Raw genomic sequence first — 17,416 nt, 5'->3', positions numbered from 1 at the left:
GAGGAAGAAGAAGAAGAAGAAGAAGAAGAAGAAGAAGAAGAAGAAGAAGAAGAAGAAGAAGAAGAAGAAGAAGAAGAAGAAGAAGAAGAAGAAGACAATCAATGACGACATTGGGACTAGACAGACCTAAGGGAAAACAAAACACCACAGTTCTGCTAGCAATAAAATGAGTCCTAACTGCATTCTGCTATACCCATACATCAGTGTCTCACTCAGCCAACATCAGATCCTCTGTAGCAGATGGGAACAAATACAGAGACTCATAATTGGACAATGTGCAGAGTGGGAGACCTTGGAACACTCAGTTCTAAATGCAATGCCTTCATCAAAACCCTCCCCATAGGGACCAGGAATCTATGTGGAAGAGGACACAAAAAGATCCAGTGGGGATGGAAGACACCAAGGAAACAGTGTCTTCCAGACACAATGGAACCAATGCACGTATGAACTCACAGACGCTGAGGCAGCATGTACAGGGCCTGCACAGGTCCAAACCACTGGGGTCCCAGTTCTGGGAGGGGAAGAAGACACAATTTCCCATGCCCAAACTAGAAGTTATCACCAACGGACAGCCACTTTCAAAGGAAAAAATCATTTTCGCCATTGGAGTCTCACTGGGTATACAAACCACACTTAAGGGAGGCCCTGTACCCAATGATACAAGGACAAGACAAGTTGAACTCAATGGTGTTTCTTGGAAAAGCTTTGCTCATAATGCTTTTTGTTTTGTTTTTCACTTTACTTGTCTTTTACTTTATTATGGTTTCTGATTTTGTTTTTTTGGATTTTTTTTTATTTTGGTTTTTCAAGATAGGGTTTCTCTGTGTATCTCTGACTGTCCTGGAATACACTCTGTAGACCAGGCTGGCCTCAAACTCACAGAAATCCGTCTGCCTCTGCCTCCCTGAGTACTGGAATTAAAGGTGTGCACCACCACCCCCTGGCCTGATTTTGTGTTTTTCTGGGTTTTGCGTGGGCACATGTGTCTGTCTCTGAATGGATATGTGTTTATCATGTTTTTTGTTTGTTTTTATCCCTCTGTTTGCTTTGTTTTATTCTGGTTTGTTTGTTGTTTCATGTCCGGATGGGCATATAGCATTGGGAGAGACCTTCCCTAGGCTCAGGCCTTAATAGCACCAGAATGCTGCTGATTCATGGGTTTGAATATCTCTGTGTGGCCCCTAGGCCACACTGCTCTTTTTGATATAGGATTTAGACACATGGAGATAACGTGAGGGCAGGGCCTCACATGGCCTGAGATGGTCCATAGTTCACCACACACAGCTGGACATTTATAGGACAGGGGCTATCCTTGACAGTTAGCGCTAACAGCCCCAATGCAATGGCAAATTCTCAACATGGCACTGCAGCACTGTCCACACAGAGGAAGTCTGAGTGATTGCAGCGAGTGGACTCTGCACCCCAGGAACATGTCACCTTATCACAGCTGTCAACGCACTGGTGAGTCAGGGACGGGCTAAGCCGGAGTAAAATCTAGCTTCCGGAGACAGATGACTGCATTGAGGCCATTTTAGGATGCTAAGTGGGCATACTGGGGAATGGATGGCGCTTACCTGGAGCACTGTCCCATCCGGCTTCACCAGCGTCATTTCTTCACTGGTAGGCAGTGGCCAACCAGAGGCTTTGCAGATGGGGTTAAATTTTCCACTGTTTACTTCTATGTGATCTGGCAAATCCTCTATCTGTGGAGTCAGCCTTGGCCTGCCTAAACCAAATTAATACAGATATTAGATCCATGTAGTCTAATCTTCAACGTAACAGCGATGGCTGCTGCAGCAAGCACTCACTGTAGCTGAGTTAATCTTGACAAGATTTACAATCACCAGGAGATGGGTCTATGTGCTTGTCTGCAAGAGACACTGCAAGAGACGCTGCAAGAGATGAATAGGCTGAAGTGGAAAGACGCGCTTTCTGTGAGTGGCACCGTCCCTGCTAGAGATCCTGAACTGGAGAAAAAAAACCGAGCGCTACCATTGGCTGATCTCTGCATCTTGACTGGGGTTCGGTGCGACCATCCACTTCAGCTCCTGATGCCTGACCACGCCTCCATCATGGGGACCTACCTCGAACTCTGAGCCGAAATAAAACCTTTTTCTCTTAAATTGCTTTGTCAGAGTAGTTTACTACAGCAAGAGGAAAAGAAAGAAAGAAAGAAAGAAAGAAAGAAAGAAAGAAAGAAAGAAAGAAAGAAAGAAAGAAGCCACTGTGCTCGAGAACTTTACAGCTATTTTTTTTTTTAAACATTGTGTAGTACACTTGAGGGCCCTTCTGTCTTCTCCACTTTAGAGAAGAAGCGACTGAACCTCAAAACTCAGCCTCAAGCTCAGGGCTTCCTGAAGCCATGGTGCACATTCTTCTTTCACAGGGCTGTGCTCCCTCAGTGGACTTGGAAGGAAGGGAAACGCCTCAATATTAAAATGGTCATCATAGCCACACACTCCCCCAGAGCTAGCTTTCAGTCCCCATCTTGCTTTTCAAAGTGTACCATTACAAAAAAAAAAAAAAGAAATAGACAGATAGTGAATGAGTGAATGAATTAATGAATGAATGAATGAGTTGATGAGCCTCAAGAGACAGCCTCATAACCTTGCGGTCAACAACATGAGCCTCAGTGTGGAAGTATGAGGGCTCTTTCATTGGTTGGGAAGTCTGTACGTGACATACAAATAAAAAGAAAGGAGTGATTTAAATTATACACAATTGCATCACAAAAGCGACAGGGACAAACTCCCCAAAGCAATATCTAGCTAGTCAAATAAAAATGGCACTGCCTATATTGAATGAGAACAGAAGACCCCATGAGCCTACTCTCTGTACTGCCTCCTGCTTGTGGATCAAGATGTGAGCTCTTTCCTGAAATTCTAACTACCTATGGCTATGCCTTTACTCTGCCATTAGAAAGAGACTCTAGCCCCCTGGAGTCTCTTTTAATTTAACCATAGGCTAGATTAAACTCCTTTTATAAGTTGTCTTGGCCATGGTGTCTTATCACAGCAATAGGAAAGAAACTAATAAAGATTCTTAGGAAGAATTAGAATGGTGTTTCTTGTTGTTGTCTTATTTTGGTGTATGTGCATGTGTGTGTGTGCGCTCGCACGTGCGTGCATGTGTGTGTGTGTGTGTGTGTGTGTGTGTGTACACATGCGCACAGCATATAAGAAATAGCTAGAAGATGTTAGGATGCCAGGGCAGGAATTGCACCAGAGGGGCCCTCCTCAGACTCGCTGAGCACCGCCGCCCTGACCACAGGCACCGCCCTGACCACAGGTTACCTTGCTTTACCTTCTTTCTCACACTGCACCCCTTGCCATCCTTGAGAGCAGAGACATCCTTGGAACCGATCACACCTCTCTGCGTTGGTACAGCGGCACCTGAGCTTACAGTCTGGTCCATAGTAACCAGGTGGGCATGCTGGAAACAGAGATGTCATAAACCAATGTTAGCATAGAGGAAGGAAGAAAACCTAAGGCCCTCAATGGCTAGTTTTGGTTTCCTTCCACACTATCAACTTCTCTGACTTAGAAACAGCAGTGTGTCATTTGTGAGATTTACTGAGATTTAAAGGCTCAGCGGTTTTGCTTCTAGAGAACTCAGTAATTTCCTACCAGGACATTCTTCTAAATACAATATTCAGAAAATGATTACTCTAGATCACTGGAGAAGGTATGTAGGGCAGAGGCAACTATAGAACTTCCAAAGGGGAATTGAAATTTGGAAGACAGCAATGGTGTGTTTCTCATTTTTCAGCTTTTTGCCTAAGTGTTGGGTATAACCCTATGTGAGACATATTGACACCGTGTGAGAGAATAAAACACAAAAATATCTGTCATCTCACTGACCTGACAAACTGGGGGAGAGAGTTGGAGAAATGAGTAGCTGGAGAGAAAAGGGAAATCAGAAATAGTGAGTTAGAAAGAAAACTCAGCTCTTTGGCTAACCCTTGAACCACGCATGCTCAGCCTAGCAAGAGAAGCCCAGACAAAGTGAACTAACAGAAGAGTTTGACCTGATGACCAGGAGTCACTCAAGCCTGTAGCTTGAGTCCTACCATGGTAGTTGCCTACTAAAATAGAACAAAGCAAAATGAGCATTCCCCCTAAAGGATGTAGCATACTCCAGAATCCCTACAGTGTAACATTAGGTGCTCACGGTAAAATTTCAAATTGCTCAACATAAGAAGCAATAGAGAACTGTGTTCAATTTTTAAAAAAATAAGAAAAGAAAAACTCAATAACAACTAACTGCAAGGATCTAATATTAAAAAGAGAAGACACGATTTTTAAATATAAATAACTATGCTCAGTGAGGTCACAGAAAGTACACCCACAACAGTAAGAAATTTCAGCAGAGAAATGTGAAAATACCCCTTAAAAAACTACAATGAGAAAACAGTGATTATTAACTGATTATTAATCTCAACTATCAATTTGATGAGACCTAGAACACCTGGGGAATGAGCCGCTCAGGGCATGCCTGTGAGGGAATGGGCTGCTAAGGTGGACTGCGGGTGGAGGACCAGCCAGTCGTGGGAGGCCCCATCCTAGGAGCTGGGATCCTAGGACAGAAAAAGGATCAAGCGTGCTGAGCAAAGGCATCATGACTTTCTGCCTTCTGACTGTGCGGGCCATGTGACCTACTGCGGCCAGCTCCTGCTGCCTTGATGTCCCCACCATATGGAAGGTACTCTTCAATTATAAGCCAGAATGAACCCTTTATTTTTTAAGTTGCTTTTTTAGGGTATTTTTTTTAAAACAGCTATAGGAAAGCAACTAAGATAACTCCTGTATCTAAACTACAAGAAAGCTATGTGAACTCAGACACAGTGGAGATGGAAAAAGAAAACATCAAATTTGAAGCTATATCCTCAGACATTCAACCTGAAGAAAAGGAAGAAAGGGACGGAAGGGCCCTTGAAACAATAGCTTAAGGGGAAACTCCTTAGTGTGGAAAGACACTGTAGAAAAACCACTGCAGAGACTGTGCTGTAGGACTACATTCAGTGGTTCTCAACCTTCCCAATGCTGTGACCCTTTAACATAGTTCCTTATGTTATCGTGTCTCCCAACCATAAAATTATTTCGTTGCTACTTCATAACTGTAATTTTACTGCTGTTAGGAAATGTAATGTAAATATCTGATATGTAGGTTATCTGATATGTGACCCCCAAAGGGCTCACAACCCACAGGTTGAGAATCATTGGGTTAGGTATCTCAGTGGGCAAAGGCACTTGCTGCTAAGACTGACAGCTTACATTTGACCCCGGGGCCCACGTGGTAAAAAGAGAGAGTTGACTCTCGGAAGTTTCCCTCTGATGTCTACGTGTAGGCGTGCCCACATTCACACACACACACACATATACAAAAGAAACAGCTTTAAAAAAAAAACAGAAATAGTGCTTTAGGTTTCCCCCAATCTGTTGACATTTACACATCTGATATTTCAGGAAACAACAAGGAGGGGCAAATATTAGGAAAGATATCTGTTAAACTACTAAAAACTACAATAAGAGAATTTGTGATGCTATTGGTTGTCTTTCCTTGTTCCTTATTTTCTCCTTACAACAGAGTATTTCTGCCCTTGTTTGCACTCCTGAACTTTGCAAGCTCCTTGGAGGGGAGCAGGAACTGTACATTTCCTGTGCGGACCGTACTTCCTCGGACAACAATGGTAGACGGTGATTGGCTTCTGCTAGCGGGCTGGTCTTATTTCGGTCAACGATAGCATTACTTTTACTTGTCAACTGATTTAAAAGCAATATTGTCCCTTGGTTTTTTTCCTGGTGGATAGTTTTAACTTGACAATGTGTCCAAGGAGCTAAGAGGCAGTTTTGCATTTTCAGCTCAGTCAGCACAATCTATATCAAAATTCCAACAAAAGAACTTCTTAGAAGATGCATAGATGACCCGTATGTACATGGAAACATGTTGGATAACACTGGTCATCAGGGAAAGGTAAGTGATCCAACTCAACATGCACATGGCTCTGGTGTGATCACTGGCAGCCCACAGTCAGAAAATTTCAAGGAAACACAAATTAAAATCTCAATGCAACATGATCTTGTATCTGTTAAAATGGCTGTTATTGATATGACAAAAGTTAGCAAATGTGGGTGATATAAAGAAAAGAACACTCACACACTCATGACAGGCATGTAACTATCAAATAGTACCTGGAAGCTCCCTTAAAACAAGCAAATAGTCACACAATTACCATACAATACAGAAATTCTAGAAATAAAATGGATTGTGTGTGCATGTGCGTGTGTGTACATTTATGAGAGAGAAAACCTCACAAGGGAAGGAAATTCCAAGACTAATTTTGACAACATGGATGCATCTGGAGCACATTATCTGAGCTAAATGAGCCAGGCAGAAAAGAACAGATATTGTACGCTCTTTCTTGTAGATGGAATCTAAAGAAACAGAAGCATGGGACAGTGGTTTCCAGGGATCGATGGCGGAAGTGGGGAGATGTTAGTCAGGGGTACAAAGTTTTAGTTGTGCAGCTTGATTACCTTCTTAGAGGTGTGGTGTTGCAAGTACAGGCAGGCATACAGCATTGTATACCTCAAATTTGGTGAGCAGAGATCTCAAGGGTTCGCATACACACAAAGAGGAGTCTGAGATAATGGATTTGTTAATGAATTTGGCAGTAGCAATTATTAGTTCTTGAGTAAAGTCCACGAAGTCACGGGGGTTACCTTTACTTTTGAACTTTAAATCTTTTTTTTTTCTTTTATTATCAGTCAATTTTTATTTATTTTTTTAAAGCAGCAAATCAACATGACAACTCAAGCCTAATCTAAATGGGCACCTGACAGGGAACCCCATCTTTGTGGGGAGTGGAAAAGGCTTTCAAAAAAGCCCATCAGATCCACAATCTCTACACACCCAAACAAACAAGCACTATAGTAAGCCTTGTGTGAAGTGACTCACAGGGAGCTGAGGAGTCACTGCTGGGAAATAAATCTGGAGGCAGCAGCAGGAGTCTTGGGTAGTAAGACAATTGGTTGAATCAAGTTGAAATTGTGGCAAGAAATTGGGTGAAGATGGGGAGTCAGGGTAAGAGAGAGAGTCTGTAAGCCAATTGACCCAAGAGCAACTGAGATATCTCTAACTTTTCAGTCGAGACCAGGCATGTTAAATCTCCATTTCTTTTAAAAGAAGGCAATTAAATCTTACAGTTCCAATAGCCCACAAACCACATCAAAATATTGTAAAAAGGAATCAAAACTATGTTCAGAGTTCCACCGCCATCTCATTTTCTGCACCCCAAGGAAAATAAAGGCATCCATAGGTGATGGGCATGAGAAACAACTACTCCCAGGTCTAGAGTCTCACTGTCCAAATAATGTCTTTTTCTTGAAAACTCCTGGGATTGCAATCCCTGCACCCAGGAACAAGTAAATAACCAAGCAATGTTCCTATTTGGTGATGTCCGCTAACTGTAGGCCCTCCCTGCACCAGCTGCAGCTTCCCCTGTCCCCAGGGTAAGTGGGGCCTACCTTCATTGCACTGCAGTCCCCTCCAGCCTGTGGCACAGGAACACCCATAGGGGTCTGGGAGACAGAACACGTAAGACTTGCATCCCTCCGGTCCACTGCATCTCTCTTTACAGGTCCTGCCAAATGTGTGTGGCTCACAAGCTGTGGGAGGAGAAGACACAAAGACAGATTCAGAGTCAAACTGCAACCCCTTGAATCGCTGGGCTCCACTATCCTGGAGAGGGAGATTCCAGTCTGTGTGCTGGTGGGGGCCGGGACGAGCCTGCCATCATGGTCTACTTCACAAAAAAAGAAAACTGCCTCACAGAGAGGGGCTCAGAGCCAGCACTGTTTCCCAGGTCAGGGACCTTCGCTTTGACTGTAGCACCACAGGTTGGTGTTTTCTGTTATGAGTTTCAGTGGCCTGCCGTAAATAACTTTTAGAAAAAGTATCTAATCCACAAAGATGGCACCATCGACCTAAGGAAAGCCACTTAGCCCCTTCTCAAAACTCCACTCGGTAATGACGGTTCTTTCAAGCTACGGTTTAGTCACCCCGTCCATTCCCTTACCTCTCTCACACGTCCTCCCCATAAAGCCAGGAGGGCAGATGCACTCCCCAGTATCCTCATGGCAGACACCATTGTTCATGCATTTAGTACAGGGGCGGTTGCAGTTGGGCCCCCACTTCTGAGCTTCGCATCCTGTGGTTAAGAAAGACATGGGGGTGGGATGTTAACATGTTCACTGACCACACTGTTACTGGACAGCTGACACATGACAGTCATTTCCGTGGGCAATGGGGAACGGAGAGGAAATACACTCTCTACATGCAGAAAGCTCATGCTGTAACATGGGAGAAAGAGTTGAACAGTAAATAGCGACAGAAGCAGAGACAAGGAGTACCAAATCCTGCCTTGCTAATAGAAAGGGGCGTACAGAAAGACTTTCTGTGGGAGTGGGATGTGCACTGGGTGTGCAGGACCACAAAAACGGCAAGGAAGAGGAGGCTAAAGGATGTGTTCCAGGCAGAGGTGCTGTGAGGGAAGACACTCCGGCATGCCCATGGGATGGTTCAAGACCGAAGCATTTCCAATACAGATCAATGGCATCGCAACCATGGAACCTGGCGGGAATCCAAACCTCAGACTCACAACACTGGAACGAAAAACTCTTGTGCCAGGAAGTCATACCCAGAAAGCCTGCATATTGACTCTACATGGAGTAGATGAAGGAGGGCTAAGGCCAAGAAAAAGAAATAGCCAGGTCTATACAGTCTTTCAGTGGGAAGCTATATAAGGAACAAGTGAAAAAAAAAAAACACCAAGACAGACAAACTCCACTCAAGGGGGTAAAACTGCTCCTAGATTAATTTTCCGTGATTTCTCCCAATGCTTGGTAATTTTAGATTGTGGATTAGACTCAAGAATAACTTCAAATATACAGAAAACTTGGGAGCGCTGGTACAGCCCTCTGTGGTTGAAAACTTAGTTTCAATTTTCACCAATAGCTCAGTAGTTCATGTAGGGAAGCAGACTCCTTGTCCCCAAGCACTAGTCTCACAGCTTGGATACACGCCTGCAGCTGATGTAAGCTCCAAACCTCTTTGGCAAGAACTCCTGGCTATCAGTATTTTCTCTAAAACAATCAGGAGGACTATCAACACCCACCATTTCTTACAGCTTTCCACTTAATAGATAAAATTACAGATGGCTGAACGCTAACAGCTAGGTTCCCTGGCGTACAATAGGAGAAAGGAACCTACACAAATAGTGAGAGCCAGGCCACCAGGCGCTTACACACGCTAATCAGAATGGCAGATGATGTAAGTGGAACAGGATCCTCCTGCAGGAGACTGTGTTCCCCAGCCAAGTGTCTACCTAGAGCTGTAGCCCAGCTTCATCCCCAATCCCAGGACAGAGGAAAGACTAACTCTAGGGGATAACAGGGTGATCTCTTAGGTTGAAGAAACTAAGAGCTGCTTACGTGACTTAGTTTTTATTTCAAGCTTTGTGATTCTATATTTCAGAAATCATGTATTCATGGCACGCAAAGGAAAAAAAAAACAATGTTGTAAGAAATTTTTTGTCAAGGAGAAAATTTATGCTGGCATCTATAAATTCCACCAGTGGGATTCCTAAGACAAAATGTTAAAGTCCAATCTGTTTGTATGCTTGAGTTCACACAGACGAGATGCCTTGTAGTTATGGGGGAAAAAAATGCCTCCAGCTTCCCTCCTAAACACCAAACTAGTCACTTTGTGGGTTATTGTTAAATGGGTGATTATAGCTTCCTTTGAGTGTTTCTAGACACTAGCAGTACTTCTCAAGTAGCTTTATTAAATATGAGAGCACAGAGACATGACATATACGCCAACCAGAAAACAGTATGGAGATTAAAGGGGGATTTTCTGCTTTGTGAGAAAAGACCAGCTAAGCTCCCAATTCTAATCTCTACTTGTGTTTTGACAATTTACAAAAAGCTGAAAATGAGACATGGTGACTCAGGTCTGTAAGCCTAGCACTTGGGAGTCTGAACTAGGAGACTCTCAGGAGACCGTCTTACCAAAAAAGAAACACACACATACAGATTTAAAACATTTTTACAGATGACAATGTAGTATATTAAGAAGTAAACATTTTGTTCCTATACTTAGTTCCTGGTACCCCGTTTCTAGAACCTTCAAAGTGATGAACATCTTTTGTATGCTAACTATGGTGGTGAAGGGGCCCTTAACCAACATTATGACAAGGGTCACCAGAAACACCAAGGCATGACTAGGGAGTTGGGACATTAGTCCCACCTGCAATCTCTAGGAAGAGCAAGGGCTGAAGTTTGGCCAATGATTTGCACAAAACTGAGAGAGCTTCTGGATTAGAAGGTTCTTACAGAGTGTCTGGAGGGGCTACCTCTCCATCCCTGCACCTTGACCATCTCTGCCCCATGGCCACTAATCTGAATCCCCTGTAGTGTTCTCTATAATAAACCTGAATTATTTCCCTGAGTTCTGAGAGATGGTCTAGCAATTCACTAAAACAGAGAGAACCGAGAGAAACCATGATTTACAGCTATTCAGTCAGGAGCACCGTGTGACCTGTGGTTTTCAGCTTGCAGCTGTACCCGTATCTGTGGGATCTGACACTCTCTCAAGGCAGAGTCAGAAGAGTCCCAGGTGACATCTTCTGAAGACTTTCTCGGTGTTGGTGGTACCCACTCACTTGTGCCAGAAATCGTGTGTCCGTGTGAGAGTTTAGAGTAGGAAGCCCTTTTGATTTCCGCGTTCTCAGGCAGACATTCACCAGTCTAATGTCTGGTCCAAGGCAACACACCCATTTGTCCCAGATTCTGAGGCCTCGAGTGGATAGCATTTTATCAGAAAAGAACTACCTTTAAAAAATGAATGCAAATTGCTCCTTTACCATCTGAGCTCTCCTGTGTAGCGGAATAAAGGGAACAGGGGGAAAGGTCAAGAAGAAGTAGTGGAAAAGCTAGACATCAAAAGCTGAATCCTGCAGGTTTACTAACATCCTGTCTTATGGCTTTAAAGATTGACTTTACATGAGCACTGCACAAGAAACCAGTTCGGGGAACATGGGCAGGTTTCTCTTGAGTCAAATTCAAATTATCCCGACTACAAAATACTTTATATCTCTTGAGGTGTCATGGCATGGGGCATAAATAAATGAGGTGAACCACACTTTCCATATTTCTTCTAGTATATTGTAATGCTGACTTATCTAATTATTTACATAACTGCTCTGACTGGGAATTACCCAAGGGATAGGGGTTTATTGTGTTATACTCTGTCTTTAAAACCAACACAATGCTTTTCAATACCGTTATCGTTGCACTTTATTGAATGAATGAATGATGAACGAACACAAGGCAAAGCAAAATAAATCATCTTTATGAATTAGAGAGTTCCATCACCAGAGAAATGACAGTGACTTAGACTCAAAGACCTGAGTGATTAAAAGCCCAGATCACTTGGCAGAACTGAGGGGAATTCAGGGCAAGTCTCTTGCTTTCTATAAATCAACTTCTCCATAAAAATGACTGTTTCTGGCCCCCTCTACCTTGATGATGACTATATCACGGTGAATAGGAAAGTCCCCTAGTTCTAACTCTCACTGTTTTCAAATGTGCAAATAAAGATCACATTAGAGGGTTAAATGATCTAACACCCATGGGACTTGGAGGATATGTTTGCCTAGGAGCCCAGATGGCTCAACAGTCACATCATAGGATGCAGTGAGACTATCCTCCTCAGTGCAACGGTCCATTCGAATGGGAATGTCCCTGCAATACTGTCCTGACTTCTGTTTTATGCCTCTCCTCTTGCCTGTGGCTCCCTGGTTCAGGCTGGTAGACGTCTATGTATTTAGACCACGCTAATTCTTTCTATTGGGAATATAAAACCCAGAGGTAAAGGAATGTAGACCCGAGCTGTGGTAACAGCAAACTCCTAGATGAAAAGCTTAGTCCAACCCCACTATCTCTGAACCCCACATCTTCGCTAGAGTCTATCTTTTCTGCAACTTGGTTGTTAGCCTCTGTGCCAAATTCTGCAGAGTCCATGGTATGCTGCCCCCCCTATGCCTCCCTTTTGTTTCTGTAGCAACTGTCAGTTTCCACAACTCACAACCACAAATCCCAACAGCTACACCAGTACAGAGCCGCAACCTCTCCATCACTTACTCCGGACTATCAGCCTGGTGAAGGCCGAGGTGAACAGGTTTCCTCCTATGTACCTGGCCGAGTACACGCCAGCATCCTGGGGTTGAGCGTGAGGCAGGTTCACTTCTAAAATCTCAGGTACTTCATGCCGGGGCACTGAATGGATGAAGGAGCCTGGCAAGGGAGAGAAGTGGAGGAAAATAAGCTGTGTTTAAACATTGCTGGGCGGTGGTGGCGCACGCCTTTAATCCCAGCACTCGGGAGGCAGAGGCAGGCGGATCTCTGGGAGTTCGAGGCCAGCCTGGTCTACAAGAGCTAGTTCCAGGACAGGAACCAAAAAGCTACGAAGAAACCCTGTCTCGAAAATAAAAAATTAAAAAAAAATTTAAAAAACAAAAAACAAATAAACATTCCTGTTCGTCTTTACAATCAAAGAGCTGCTCAGTGCGACAGCCTCACGTCTTACCTGGGTGGATTTGAGACTTCACTTGTTCGATCACAGCTTTTAGTGTATGCACCCACAGCCTACATGTGCATGCATGCATGCACATGGACATTTGAATCCCTGTCTCCATTTGCTCAACTAAAGAACCAAACACACTGTCTAAGAGGGCTTCTGTCATAGACAAAATTTGACAAGGTTGGATCACAGCAGCTTTTTAGGCAACTCCCATTGAAATTGCACTACGACAATGTCTAATGGATTCGGGGTTACCCAGGGTCTCGTACCACGGGGATGGAAGGGGATGAAACAGACTCACCATTTTTATAGATCACTGCATCTTCTTCTTTAATTAACACCTTTCGGAAAGATATGTTCACGTTGTCTCCCCTGTCCACAGTCATAGTTAAGGTGGCAGGTAGGAAGGAAGCTTTGAAAAGAGAAAGACAATAAGTAAATGGACACATACACACAAAAATGAGTTCCTACATTTTCCTCTGGAGCTAATAAACACCAAAGTCCGGAGGATGAGACCCACCCAGCACATGGCAAGCATTACCTGGCTTTTCCACTATGAAGAACAAGAGTGGATAATAGACTGTATGAGCCTTTTAAAGAATCGAATGAAAGGAAGGGCCATTTCCTTTATAAAATATAAATACATACACACAATATACATATGACAATTTTATCATGAAAATTACTGGGGAAGTAGGAATTTGATGATTGACATCTGCTATTACACTATATCCTGATAGTAACTATAACTATTGACTATTTTAACTATTAATCTGCTCCTTTCCCTCAGTCGCTACCATGTTAACTCAAAGTACGAAAGGGTTCTAATGGGATATGAGTGTCCTCTATGTGGAAACAACGGTAACGTTTGCCTACTCACTTTCCTTTGCTCTTTTTACATGGGGTGGTTGCTGCTCTAAAACAAAGCAATGAGGGAATGAGGAGAAGGCTTCACTTGGTTATGACAGAAAGGTTGAAACACTGAAGGGGGAAGACAAGGAGAGACACTAATGCCTCACCCTCTATCCCTCAGTTGACGGATGAGCTGACTCAGCTGTGGAACTGGCCGACACTACGCGGGAATAGGAAGGATTCTGTATTTGACTTATAGTGCCACCAGTTACTGAAATCTCCTGCCTCTGTGTCAGTCTTGGAATACAACATTGCCTCAGTTGCTCAGCTTACTGAGAAGATGTGAAATTGTCTAACGTTCTTCAGAAGCGAGTGTCTGAATTCCTTTAACATATGCCTTACTCGGCAGAGAACAGCATTCCTTGGGATAAGATAGGGATTATCTTTAGGTAGTGTTAAATCAATGTAAAATAGAAATATTCACTCTAAGAGGAGACAAGCAACACATACAACCTTCTTAAAGAGATAATGGATGTCAACAGAAGACGAAACAGAGAACAGGTGAAGACAGAGAAAATCATGACACAAAAAACACAGAATAAAGTAACAGAAAGACATACCAAATACATTGAAAAAGATAAGGGATCCCAGAATGCATTAAAATACATACACATAACTGGTACTCTTTTCATACACTATATATGAAACTATAAATGGATACATCATCTTGAGACAAAGCAATCAAAAAATATATACTAAACTAACTAAAGGAAACTAATTTTGCAGAACTTAGACTGGAAAAGTATTTTTAATGCCAAAAATATTTACGGATCAAGATAGTCTTTTTATGGTGATTAGGAGCCATCTAGTGAAATCGTATCAGGAAATCTCACTCAGATGGCTTGCCCACAGAATAACATTAGTCTTTTGAAGCCCATGAAACAAAACACTAACAGTAAAAGGGAGAAACTGACAAGTCATCAAGCCCCATACACTACCAAGCAAAAATACAGAAGGCTTGAAGAATATTGTTAAAGGTCTTCAGATATTTGTGGAACCCTAGCCCCAACTATATGAATGTTACAAAGCACAGCTCCATAAATAGAGTTTTCCGGTCAGAATCCACCCAAATCAGAAATCAACAGCAGAATATTCTACCCTTGATGACAAAATCACAAAATTCCTATAGAATTTCAACCCAGGACCAAGTATTGAAATCAGAGCTCTGTTAAGGACCTCGTGACCTGGTTAGTATCTTTCATTCTTGTTTCGCCTGTATCTTTTGCATGGGGGCTAGCTTGAGAGACCCGCTAGCTCAGACAGGCACCTTGGGGAGGGAGAAGAGGCCTCTGAACCAGGCTGAGAAGACTTTGGTGATCTGCTTACTTTGGGGCTATGTGCAGCGGCTGTTAACGGAAGAAGAGTTCCCTGCCAGGTCTCCCCTGGACGGCCAGGAAAGTGAATGTCTTCAATGTACTTGATGTCCAGGGCAAATGTGAAGGCAACAAGGTATAGATTAGAAGGAGGAATGAGCACTGGAAACAGATGACGTTAGGCCTGAATCCAGCCTCTGGCTGTCACCAAGTCATTTCACCTCTGCAGCATTCTCATCTAGAGTTCAGCAAGAAAAGCTTTCATGAAGACTGTGATGAACATGAAGCAGTAGAAGCCAAGCCTCAAGGCGCTCACGGTGTCCTTGCCAAATATCAGTAGATGACGTCGCTGATGGATTTGTAATACGCTGATGGGTGTGAGTGGCAGGAACTGAAATGGATCACATGCAGAGAGGGCAGGCAGGGACAGAGGACATAGGTATAGGGGGCAGGCTCTAGAGCGCTCGTTCTCATGTTGACAATTTGGCCACCCTAGCACACAATGCTCTTCCTGACTGGGAGAAGGCTCCTGTGAGAACTTTTCTGATCATTTCATCTTGGTGACTTTCCCTGCAGTTTGTTTATATTTTCTCCCCTTTGTGTGAAGATTGTTTAGCTGAGCGTGGGACTTCTCCCTGGGCATTGTATTCGGAAAGGAACTCAGATTCCTCCGCAGGCTCGACTCCAATGTAGCTTTTTCCCTCTACTCTGTGGCTTTTTATTATTTCAGACTCGGTCTCCCAGCTGGCTGTTTTCTTAGGGGCACCTTCACACTGCAGGCCTGTGGCTGCCATCAGCAGGAATGTCTCTAAGCTGGTCATTCTTTGCCAAGTACTAGCAATGGAGTCAAGTTGCATGCTCGACTTCAGGCTTCTTATGGCATGGGTGCTTGTCATATATTCAGTGTGCATTTACCAAAGCCTGGATCATAACAACAAGCACCATTTGATAGAGTTGTGGACCAAATACTGTTCTAAACACACGAGTTTACTTTTCCATAATATTCATATGATATAAGCACTGTCATTATCCCCATTTTACACATGAGAAGACTGAGGTACAGAGAGTTTAAGTAACTAGATTAAGGTCACACAGCAATTCCAGGAAAGCAGGATTTTTTAAATTAGGGGGCTCACAGGTTATATATCAGTGTTCATAAGACTTCGAAGGCCAACTGCTTTATTTTATAAATGTGATTGCCCAGCCCTGTACTAGAAGCTGACATGCATAATATCCCTTGGATGGGAGAACTGCAAGCACACTTCATTTGTTTACTTTGGGGCAGGAAGAGAAGGCCGATGAGGGCGAAGTTTCAAGCAAAGTTGTTCCTTCTGGATGCACACTGCTGAGCTCAGTTTTGGTCGTCAGAAATACAGACTCAGGACCACTCTCATCCTACCCAGCTTATGATTCACACGGCCGCATCCCTACTCTGATGGCTCTGTCTAAGACATAGATGCTATCCCCTCTCTCATTCCCATATGCCTCACCTGCTCCTCTTCCACCCATGCATCCGTTCTGTAGCTAGATAACTGCAGGGGCCTTACACACCCCTAGACCTCAGGCTAGGGGACCTCACGGCGACGCTTTCCTTGCCACAGCCTTGCTTATAGTATATGTCCCCTGCTGCTCCCTCGAGGCTCCAGAGAGCAAGACCACATCTGTTTCAGAAGAGAGCACTGGATGGGAGCTGCAGCCAGGCCTTGCTTGCATCAGGCTGAATTTCACCCTCCTGGGTCCAACACTCACTAGCTAGTGAAGGCAGCTGGGTACAAGAACAAAGAGCTCCACATATTAATGGGATCTTAGTAGCCCTCATTAGCATTTGGAAAAGATTAATTTAGATAGAAACATTTGTAAAGTTGCCAGAGGAATGTCCTGCAGGGACGTCTCCTGGAAATAGTCTCCAATATATGACATACTCAAAAATAATTGTAGGAAAAAAAAATGAATGTGGGCTGAGGCTGAGACCCTTCAGTGGGGTGCTTGCTTGCCTTGCATGCACAAAGTTCTCGGTTCCACCCCCAGCATTGCATAGCTCAGACATGGTAGTGTGCGCTTGCAATCTCGATACTCGGGAAGTGGAGCCCAAGTTCAAAGGTGCATACTCTGCTGTATGCATCCCAAGGTGCAGGCCAGCCTGGGTTACCTAAGCCCCTGTCTCAATGAGAAGAATGAATTGGGGGCATTTGATTTCAACTTCTTTCCTGTTTTTTGTTTTGCTTTGTTTTTAATATTCGTAACATATTTATGTTAATTCGATTCAGAGGGCTCTTCCTCTCAGTATTATCATCATGATTAGGCAGTTTGATGTTCTACTGTAAAGTTAGTTCTCAGGTGAAAAACAGGTAAAAAAGGAAAGACTTCCATCTCTTCTCCTGGTTCCTTCTGGAACAGATCTTCGGACCTAAGACTGCTAAAACTTTGATCAGTAACTCACAACCCCGAAATGAAATCTCCACCGAGGTTTGAGCAAACTGCTCTTGATAGCTTCAGATTTCATTGATTAAAAAGAAGAAGTTGAATTGTTGGGGCGTGTAAGCCAGTTT

The 17,416-nt window shown here is 43.5% G+C and overlaps 1 protein-coding gene across 2 annotated transcripts in view; it reads right to left on the bottom strand.

Annotated features, from left to right (window-relative positions):
• Tek (TEK receptor tyrosine kinase) overlaps window positions 1–17,416 on the bottom strand; it is a 104,513-nt gene that overhangs the window by 45,757 nt on the left and 41,340 nt on the right. For both annotated transcript variants that reach the window (XM_005352740.3, XM_005352741.3), the window contains exons 3-8: window positions 12,944–13,054; window positions 12,204–12,356; window positions 8,078–8,209; window positions 7,527–7,667; window positions 3,304–3,432; window positions 1,575–1,726 (exon numbers count right to left, since the gene is read on the bottom strand). In XM_005352740.3, the coding sequence (XP_005352797.1) occupies window positions 1,575–1,726; window positions 3,304–3,432; window positions 7,527–7,667; window positions 8,078–8,209; window positions 12,204–12,356; window positions 12,944–13,054 (818 nt within the window). The remainder of the gene's footprint in view (window positions 1–1,574; window positions 1,727–3,303; window positions 3,433–7,526; window positions 7,668–8,077; window positions 8,210–12,203; window positions 12,357–12,943; window positions 13,055–17,416) is intronic.

The sequence above is a fragment of the Microtus ochrogaster genome, chromosome 10 (assembly GCF_000317375.1).
Source record: "Microtus ochrogaster isolate Prairie Vole_2 chromosome 10, MicOch1.0, whole genome shotgun sequence".
In the NCBI taxonomy this organism is placed as follows: Eukaryota; Metazoa; Chordata; class Mammalia; order Rodentia; family Cricetidae; genus Microtus; species Microtus ochrogaster.
This window is presented reverse-complemented; position numbering and strand designations above follow the sequence as displayed.